General features: G+C 35.7%; 1 protein-coding gene across 1 annotated transcript; it reads left to right on the top strand.

Annotated features, from left to right (window-relative positions):
* Positions 1-3,616: 3,616 nt before the first annotated feature.
* Positions 3,617-5,940, top strand: LOC140942634 (uncharacterized). The gene is made up of 4 exons (XM_073391568.1): positions 3,617-3,740; positions 3,984-4,022; positions 4,489-4,769; positions 5,684-5,940. The coding sequence occupies exons 2-4, from the start codon at positions 4,020-4,022 to the stop codon at positions 5,841-5,843; spliced, it is 444 nt and encodes a 147-aa protein (XP_073247669.1). The 5' UTR covers positions 3,617-3,740; positions 3,984-4,019; the 3' UTR covers positions 5,844-5,940.
* Positions 5,941-10,507: the final 4,567 nt, after the last annotated feature.

The raw sequence follows: 10,507 nt of genomic DNA, 5'->3' as shown, positions 1-10,507 counted from the left end.
GTTATTACTTCGTTTTCTCTCGTGACTTTGTTAAAACGATCACTTCCCTTTTTGGCAAAGCATCGTTTCTGGAAACACCGGAGGCTGTAACATGATGTTTCATATCCAGTGATTTCAAGTGACAGTGCAGATCCAGACCTTTTGCTCCTTCTAACGCATCACTAATGAATATAACTGAAATACGCATGCACCGAGGAAACAACTTCCGGTTTCCAAAGAACTCTGTTTGACCTGTATTTATGTATTTATTTAGTTTCATTGTCTTGTTTTTATTATTAGACTACTTTAATTTTTTTATTGTTAATATATATCTTCTCTATTTCTTACATTTGTAATGCGTGTCGATATTATGTAGCTGCGCTATAGAAGAATTTTATTATTATAATTATTATTATTATTGATTATACCAAAAAATCAAGTGACTCCTGTCTTCCATGTTTATACTTTTCAAGGGACGACGGTTTTTCAATCGAGTCTTGACAATTTACCCTTCCAAGACATCTATCCTATTATTTTATAGCAGTAATGCAAACAAGTAAACCTTGCGTGCAAAGTTAAAAAGTTTTCATGTCAAAAGCCAGCAGCATTTTGAGTAACTTTACTCCTTTGATCGCCGCCTTACGGATCATTACTCCGCTTTGAAAGAACAGGAAATAATTAGGAACCCACAAAATTGCGTATTTAGGAGACAATATAAATAATTTATACGTAGTTAATGTTTTGATACAATCTCGCTCGATCTGCTATCATAAATTCACTAAGGTTGCTATTAAAGAGTTAAGCTGGTCTAGTTTGCGTGTCGTGCTTTAGTAGCCTGAGCAATTTTCGCTGGTTTCTATATTGGGAAACAAACAGTTGAGTTATTTCGCTGCTCTTTTGTTAGTTGGTCTTCTTTTCCGTAATAACCTTGCCGTAAGTGAGTGGTTACAATGCCGAATAACGTTCATCATTCCAAGTTTCAGTTATAACCCTGGCTGAGGGCTCATAGAAAAAGGCTTACAGTGTTTAATTGTTTAAAAAAGGAAGAGAAAACGTGACTATTATGGCGTAAGGCGGATATTTCGTCGAGCGACAAGGTCTGTAGTGTTTATGCCTTTTAACGGTCCTCGACAGAGCTGAATAAGGTCTGCGCATGTGCAAAGACTGGAGAGGCCTGGGGGCAAAACTAGTATCGTTTGCAAAAACACTTTCAAAACGTCCTCACATTTTGCCGATTTTTAAGGTGGTTTCCGAATATTTAAGGTTCTCATTCAAACTAAAAGTAGATTATTTCATACTTTATTTAATTCTCGTTTCTAGCGGTTTTGTAAATTTTTCTTCTTTTTTTGCTATAAACAAAAGCATTAAAGAAACAAATGATATTTCCCTTTATTTTTCCCTGAATGATCGACTTTAGCTATTTCTCTCGCTTCGTCTCGCTCGGTTTCTCTATTAGAACTGTAAGAGAACACACAGACACAAAAGATAACTGACGTTTCTCTTCTTTTTCTTCCAAACCTACTTTCCTATATGGGGAAGCAACCTTTATCAAGGTGCTAGATTACCTATAGCTAGGCCACCAAAAATTGCTTGCAGAATCTAAATCAAAATAGTTTAATTCAGGCTTGTCTGGTGCATGATGCATATGGAAAAAACCCCTTTACTCCCTGAACAAGAGAAAGACTAACCTGCCCTTTTTGACTGCCACCGACTCATTGGTGAAATTGAAGTGTCTCAATCCATCTTAATATTTTACACCATCAAAGTAATTCAAGCTTGCTGTAATTCTCAAGCTAGCTTCATATCAACTATCTTTTGATTATAACGAATTCAAGTCCTGAAAATAAGGCAAATATTGGACAATTGCATCTGCCAGTGATCAACGGCTAAGTCCTTTTTCAAGGGTTTTAATAGTATGACGATGTAGTGGGGCAGTTTTGTTCTGGAGTTCCTGAATCCTCTTCTTCCACCAGCCAAATGATAATGTCTCCAAAAGTTAAACCTTTTTCATGTTTGTTAACTGTTACCTTAGCTGTACTGTTGCCTAACTGATCAAGAATTTATACACAGTTTACAAGAGTGAAAAATAATCATTAAACCCGGCAATATAAGGAGGTCTTACCCAAAAAATCAAATCTTCAACCTTTACCTCAATCTAATATCATGTAAAGAGTAAATTGGTTTTGAGTGCATTTTGCACATTGGACATTAAAAGTTCAGTGGTTGTATTGTGTTTTGTTTAAGACAACCATAATAATTATTTACTTGTTTCTTTGAATATTACAAACAATTTTACAAATATACGTCTCCCCTTGACAAAGAGAGAAATTCTTTATCTCCAATTATGAACTGTCTTCAAGGTTGTCACTTAAACTGTAGGGTAGCAATTTTACTATCACGTGATGGCAAGAGAAGGAGGGCTATTAGATGAGGTAAATGACCCTTTATTAAAGTTGAGTCAAACAAGTGAAGAGGGTGCAATACAGAGTCGTATCAGATGTCCAAATTCTCTTCACTCTCTAATAAATTTAAGTCAGCCGTTATAGATTATGAACCTATGAAAGCTCGACCCAGTCAAGAGCTCAGCTCACTTGAGCTATTTTATTGCATTTACCAGTATACGACAAAAGTAAAAAAAAAAATTAATGTTGAAAAGAGAAAAATAGGTAAGTAATACAATCGATGCCTGCTGAGATATGACTTGAAGTTCATCAAAGCTTCATTCACAAGGAGAAGCACAATCTCAGTCACTCTTTGTAAACTATCATTTATTTTTTCTTTGAAGTCTAGATACTTATTCCTTGATTCTTTTGTTTCAGTCAAACCTGTTATAAATGGTAGACTTAAAGTTAATACGAAAAATCACATGGAGATCAGACAACTTGTGATTGTTTCTCAAAACTTCGAAGGGAGCTTCAAACTTGATCTTAAAAAGTTTATTGATTCTAGTTAAAGGTGCAAAAAATTATAAATAAATGAAAAAGCTTAATTAAATAAATATATTTTTCCGTTCAGCCGGCACCCCTTTCTTCTAGGACGAGCTAGTACACCAACAAAATTAAAGTACTAAAGCTATATGTAAGATTTTTAAAGGCTTAATTCTCCGACCGCAATAATATTTTAATTTTCAAACCTTTTACGACTTTAGTTTCCTTAAGTTTATCATAAGGCTCATGACGATTTTATGGACTATGACGTGACCAAGAAAACTCTATCTTATGTCACCATTATTTAAAAAATCTAATTTGTAAAATTAGCCATATAAGGAGATAATACACCGTACAAGCGCGTGTACTCGGGTCCTTCAAACCTTTAGACCGAGAGTTGATCGGTCAGTAAAAGTAAATTTATCAACCTTGTCGCAAATTAATTTTTCGATTTGCCCTCAGTAAAATATATTTAGAAGTTGATTATTACTACTAGAGAAGAGTTGTTGCATAACAAGTTCTATATTCACGCTATAAAACAATAACAAATCAACTGTTTATAATACAGTTTTATGCAAATTTTTATCATTGCGCAATTCTCATCGCACAGTTTATTACGCTCATTTCCGAGGTGTCTTTTCCTTAAAAGGATACAATGAGCTCGCCCTAATTTGTAGTAAATAATAATGTCGAAGGAAACCCACAGTTTAGAGCAACTGGATAATTATAAATATAGAATGTTACATCACACCGGGAACATATATATACGCACCTGCAGAAGAGTTTTTATCAAGCCATAGAGTTGGAAGACAGCTAACAAGACGCAAGTTTGTGGTAAGGAGCGATGCTAAAACTTGCTTTTAAGTTTTTTTTTTTGGAGTCCATACGTTTATCACATTAGGAGCGGAAAGCTCAAGTTGTTCAAATTTGTTGCTACTACTGATTATGGATTTAAAGACTTTCCACTAGGAAGTGGTATATCCATGTACACCTTTGCTCCAAAAAGTTTATTTTAAACATCTATATGCAGATTAATTTGCTTCACTCCAACTAATTTTTAACTTCTTTCCTTTCAAGGTGTCTTGAAAATTAAAGTCACGATCAACCATCAAAATGGTAAGTAGTTACAATACTTTGATAAAATTGTAAATGCCCGTTGTTAACTTTTAATTTAAAAATGCCCATCAGTCGGAATAGCAGGGTTATTTTAGTCAAAAGAGCTCGTTGTATACGAAACAGGGAACCTGACTGACATGCGCGGCCAGGCTTTTCTCGGGCATCGAACCGAAGTGATCGGGAATGATCAAAGTAATCGTTCTTTATTGAGGAAGCAGAATGTAAGAAAATTTTGCTATAATGTCCCCTAGCTTACTTGAAACTAATAAAATAGTTATCAGTGTTCCAAAAATAGCTCTTTTAGACACTAACTTTGTCCTTCATTTTTGGAATTTGTGTTCAGTTTGAGAGTACATTTCAAATAAGCAATTATAAAAGCCTAATCAATTTTTGACTTTATAGCAGTTCTGATACCTTAATAATTTATTTTAGATGATTAATTTTCTTTTATGCTCTCTTAATACAGTCTATGTCAGGGGTACAAGTCGATGCCGAAATCAACGGTTTGTTTAATGATATGAAGATGAGAAGCAAACACAAGTTTGCATTATTTAACATTGAAGGAAAGAAGAAAATTGTTGCTGACGTCTGTGGGGATCCACGCAAAACTAAAACAAAAGAAGAGGATGAAGTACAGTTTAATAGAATGAAGGAGCAACTCACCAATGAGCCACGATATATTTTGTATGATTTTGGATTCATGAAGAAGGATGGCAGGCGAGTTAATAAGTTGGCATTCATCTTCTGGTGAGTAAAGCTGTTCTCTGTATTTTTAACTGGTGACCGGTCATAAAATTTTCCCCTTAGTCTCAAGACGTTTTCGGCTGGATTTTACTAGCTTGACAGAGTAAGAGTTGTAAGCGCATTTTCTTTCATTAACCTAGTAAAAATAATAAATCTCAGAGGTAAATAAAGTTAAAGGCGCAACGGAATTGGTAGCCTGTGTGACAGGCGTTTGAAAGGGGGGGGGGGGGTGGGATGATTCCGGGCGCGCGAGAAGCGCGAAAGACGCGCGAGGGGAGTGTAGGGAACGCCTGCAAGGACGCTATGCGTCTTTTTCGTTTTTCACATCTACCGGAGTGATGGAAAAATAATGATTACCTTTATTAATGATACCTTAATCCGGTTGATGGAAGTCACAATTGCATCACGCTATTTGAATAACTTGATCGATCTACTAATAACCATATGGCGAGCGAAGCCAGAATATCTAGAAACTACGATAAACTCAACCGTACCCACATACGAAGTCGACGCCGGGATTTGAACCCGGGCCAAAATGGTGGGAGGTGAGTGCTCTTACCACTGCACCACCCCTGCGCCACCCTTGCTCCCTGAATTGATGTATTACTAATCAAAGTGCATTCATCAAGAGATTATTAAATAAAAAAGGTGTTGGGTACATCTCTTTAGCTTTAGTTTGTATGATGAATTACACCCTTATTGCCTGGTTCTCATTCTACTTAAGAACTGTTTATATGAGCCGAACCAACCATGGTCTGCTTGCTGAGATCTTCCTTCGAGCGACCAAAAGATCACGGCAAACGGGGCAGCCTGCCTTCTCATATAAACACAACAGCAATTTTATACGGAAACAAAGCATGACCCGAGGCAGCCCGGTTAACTTGGCTGGTTCATCTCATCTCCCTTTTTTGTTTCAGGTGTGACGAAAACGCAAAGATTGGAGACAAAATGATTTACGCATCTTCTAAAGACACCATCAAAAAGTCCTTCACTGGTTTATCACTGGAATTCCAAGCAAACGATGGGTGCGATTTGGATTACACAACTCTAAGCGAAGAAGTGGAAAAAAGAGCTTAGATAGCAGACATCAAAACACGACACTCAAGCTATACAACTTTTCCTTATGGATTTTGTTAATCTGCCGTATACCGTTAAGATGACAACAAATATCAATTACTGCTTCCGATTTTTTAACTGTTATCTCTGATTGTCTGAGTGAATTCAACAATGGCGGACGGCCATTTCATAGATAAAATTAATTCAAACTTTTAAATACCTAGTAATTTATCTTGTGATAGATCTGGCAGATCTGTTGTCTTGGGAACAATCATTTCACAAATGGTTACCGGTCGTTTGAATACACGTTTACTCAGTCGAGGTGTAAATAGCTTCACGTGCTTGGCTTGAAGAACAGAGAATACCCAAACTAAATGTTTTAAAACGAACAAGAGTAAACAAAACAAAACAAAAGAAGAGTCTTGTTCACGCGAAAACTATCCTTGAAGTGATCACAATTTATTGTCGTAATTCTACTACTTTAGGGTTATATCGAAACGATTTGTATCGAAACAGCTTCTATCGAAACGTATACTACAGGTTTACTGGTGTGTGTAATAACCCATGCTGGTATTATTCCTCAGTATAAAACCAATAGAAAGCTAGGGTTAGTTTCTGCTGTTTACTCAAGTCAAACCTTCGCGCAGGAGCATTTCCTGAACAGCAGCTGGTAAATAATCCTACACTGTGCTTTATATAAGAAATAATTGAAAACAAATAAGGTTTTTCAGGAGAAAGGTTTTATGTAACTTTACTAGAATAACAAACATTAGATTGTTCAGAAATTAAAGAAATATTAAAACACACATGGTGTCAGGCATTTCAATATTATTTTCATTGACACTAACTTTGTTACTTATTTTTTAAAGATTATACTATACTTCACAAGTGGTCTAAAGACATAAACCAGTTTCATCAACTTTACTGGAGATCTCTTTAGGATTTAGATTGTAAATACCAACAGAAGTTGAAGATAATAAGTGTCTGTATCAACTTAAGCCCTTTAGGGTACAAAGTCGTGTTTAACACCAACACACAGTAATTTTCAAGGAGTTATAATAACTCCTCTAGTGGGGCTAATTTGACTCCTTACAGTGGAGTAATTTTTGGGGAGTTATTTTAACTCCAAAAAGGAGTTTAAAGAACTCTTTTTCAGGAGTAAAAGTGACCCCAGATATTGAGGAGTTAAAATAACCCCCAAAAAGGAGTTATCCTGTACCTAAAATTTTTACTCCACTTTCAGAGTTAAATTAACTCCAAAAAGAGTAAAAACAACCCATGTAAGGAGTAAAAGTAACCCCAATTCGGAGTTATTTTAGCTCCAGACTGCGAGTAAGAGAACTCTTTTTCAGGAGTAAAAATGACACCAAATTCGGAGTTAAATTAGGAGTTAAAATAACCCCCAAAAAGGGGTTATCCTGTACCTAAAATTTTTACTCCATTTTTGGAGTTATAATAACTCTCTAAAAATTACGGTGCACTGTCTGCTGTTTTCTCAAGTCAATAATTCTTTGTTAATAGAAAGCTCTGTCTGTTGCCTTTAGTTATAGAACAGCCAAGTGACAACATAAAAGTTTCTTCTGGCCGGGAACGTTTAAAATGTGTACTATCGTACAGCAACAAACATTACGTTTTTAACAAAAGCAATTCAGAACAAAAGTTACGCATCAGTCATGTTAGTATATTGTTTGTTATTAAAATTATATTCATTATTTTGATCCTTAAAGAATTCATATGGTTAGAATCGAGCTAGTAAAGGTCAAATTCTTTAACCTTCTTGAAAGATGTTAAAAGTTTTTGTTAACAAAGTTAGCCATCTCTTATTCAAAACGACACAGTATCATATACCTGACATTGTTGGCTTATTGTAATCAATGACATGAAGGCAATAAAGAAAAGCACATTTTATTATCACTGTTAGTAAGATATCATGTTAGCTTGGTCGTTTTGTAGCTTTAAAAATTTATACGCTCATGATCAGAAGAATACCGCCCTGCTATCAGGCATGGTTTTAGCAATTAGGAAGTCGTTCACGTCGCTGACATTCGCGTGGTTGGCACTAGCCAACGACGCGAATGTTAGCAGGGTATCAGAGGAACGGCCCTTTTATTTCAATCGAATTTATGGATCTTACAGCTTTATAGAAATATAGAACAGGGTTCATTTTGTCATAACACTGCAAAAATCGCAAGCGAATATGCTGCAGAACATTACTGAAAAGGGGTACGAAAGATCTATTAAAGAAGACATGATCACCAAAAATGTACCTGGTAAACAAATATGTGTTCCCTTTTGCCTCTCTGGCTTGGGAACAGGGTATAAAAATCACCATTTCTCTCTTGAACAGAACTGAACGGAAGCCCCGATAGTCGAATCGATCGATCGTTTATCATTGAAAGTTGAGAGGACTCGCCCCATACTTCGGATACTACAGTGCAGGATCACGCGAGCACGCTTTTGCTTTTAAAGATGTCGCGCTATAGCTACCAAGTTAAGCTTCACCTACATTCAATGCATAATTTTTTTGTATGTTGTTCAGAAAATGCATGAAATTACTAAAAATCCAAACTTCTGGGAAATGAGAGCGTGCTTAATGAAGTGCATAAGCGTTTTGTTCTTCACAGACCACAATACAGTACGATGACGTATTACGTAACACAACAAATGTACTGAATTGTAATGAATATCGCCAAGTTTTCTGCACATACCCCTCTTACCGGAAGAAAGAGTTACCTTATCTCTGTATTTAATTTTAAAACATGCAAAACAAAGCTGAATTTTTTTATTATGTATGTCTTACAGGTGGAAAGCGACAAGGGTCTTTACTTTGCATGACGTGACATAATGCGTATCCTATTTTGGTAATGTATACAGTAGGGACAGGAGCTATCATAACATTTTTCAGAATGTTTTTGTCCAATAAAATAATTACGGGAATAAACCTGTGCGAGGCTATGGGAAATTTTTGGACAGTTCACTTAGGCCAAGGCTAAACGTCGAACTTTTCATAAGAAGAAGCAAACTCTAATTGGGTCGACCTAAATTGACTAAATTAAGTTAAGATCGTGCGAACGAATGAACTATTATAAATATACATCATCATGCAAAAGTTTAGTCTCTTGGTTTAGTTCGTCGCATGTGAAGATCGACGTTTGTCCCGAAGATGATGTTCACACGTTCAGTTCTATCCGTCTAAAGTAGACAGATAGAACGTGGTGGAAGATTCAAGCTCATTCACGAAGTTTGGTTCGTCACTTGAAAAGTTCGACGTTTGGTCTAAGCCTTACTTTGATTCTTCCAATGTCGCTAGATCTAGAGACCATTTTTGTCCTTTATAACCCTTAAATACTAGTTAGCAACTACTGACACATTTTATAAGGCAAACATTGCTAACATGACAAGGCAATCGTGAATTATATCCAATACATAGGTATTAAGATTCCTTAGGTTTATCATAAAGTTCATGACGATTTTATGGACTATGACGTGACAAAGAAAACTTTATCTATTATGTCATTATTCTATAAAAGATCGAATTTGTAAAATACGCCATAAAAGGAGATAATACACCGTATGCGCGCGTGTACTCGAGTCCTTCAAACCTTTAGACCGAAAGTTGATCGGTCAGCATACCTAAATTTTCAACATTGTCGCAAATCAATTTTTAGAATTTCCTTCAGTAAAATAAATTTAGAAGTTGATTGTTACTACCAGAGACGATATGTTGCATGACAACTTCTATATTCAGGCGATAAAACAATAACAAATCAACTGTTTATAATTCAGTGTTATGCAAAGTTTTATCATTGCGTAATTCCCATCGCCCTGAGTCACGCTCCGTGTCTTTTCCTTAAAAGGATGCAATGAGCTCGCTTTAATTTCAAGTAAATGATGTCGAAGGAAACCCACAGTTTAAAGCAACTGGATAACTATAAATATAGAATGTTACATCACACCGGGAACATATATATACGCACCTGCAGAAAAAAAAGTTTATCAAGCCATAGAGTTCGAAGACAGCTACCAAGAAGCAAGTTATTGGTAAGGGGCGATGCTAAAACTTGTTTTAGTTTTCTTTGGAGTCTAAACATTTATCCCTTTAGGAGCGGAAAGCACAAATTGCTAAAATTTGTTGCTACAGTTGATTATGTATTCAAAGATTTTTTGACTTTGAAGTGCTATTCATGTACACCTTTGCTCCACAAAGTTTATTTTGAACATCTATATTCAGATTAATTTGCTTCACCCCAACTAATTTTTAACTTTTTTCCTTTCAAGGTATTTTAAAAATTAAATTCACGGTCGACCATCACAATGGTAAGTAGTTACAGTACACTCACACCCTGGGCCATAGGCTTTTTTCAGACATGCAAATGCTTAGGAATGATCACCGCAATCGTTCTTTATTGTAGGAAGCAGAATGTAGCAAATTTTGCTGTAATTTCCCCTGCTTCACTTGAACTCATACTGTAATTATCAACATTTCACCTTTGGCCTTCATTTTCTCCACTTCCATTCCACAAAAATGATTCATGTTTGGAATTTGTGTTCAGTTTGAGAGTACATTTCAAGTAACTAATTTTATAAGCCTCATCAGTTTTTGACTTTACGGCACTTCCGATATCTTAATAAGTTTTTTTTTCAGATTATTAATTTTATTTTTATGTTGTCTTGATACAGTCTAT

Source organism: Porites lutea, chromosome 7, assembly GCF_958299795.1.
Source record: "Porites lutea chromosome 7, jaPorLute2.1, whole genome shotgun sequence".
NCBI classification, from domain to species: Eukaryota; Metazoa; Cnidaria; class Anthozoa; order Scleractinia; family Poritidae; genus Porites; species Porites lutea.
Note: the sequence above shows the minus strand (reverse complement) of the source record. Positions and strands in the feature narration are given on the sequence as shown.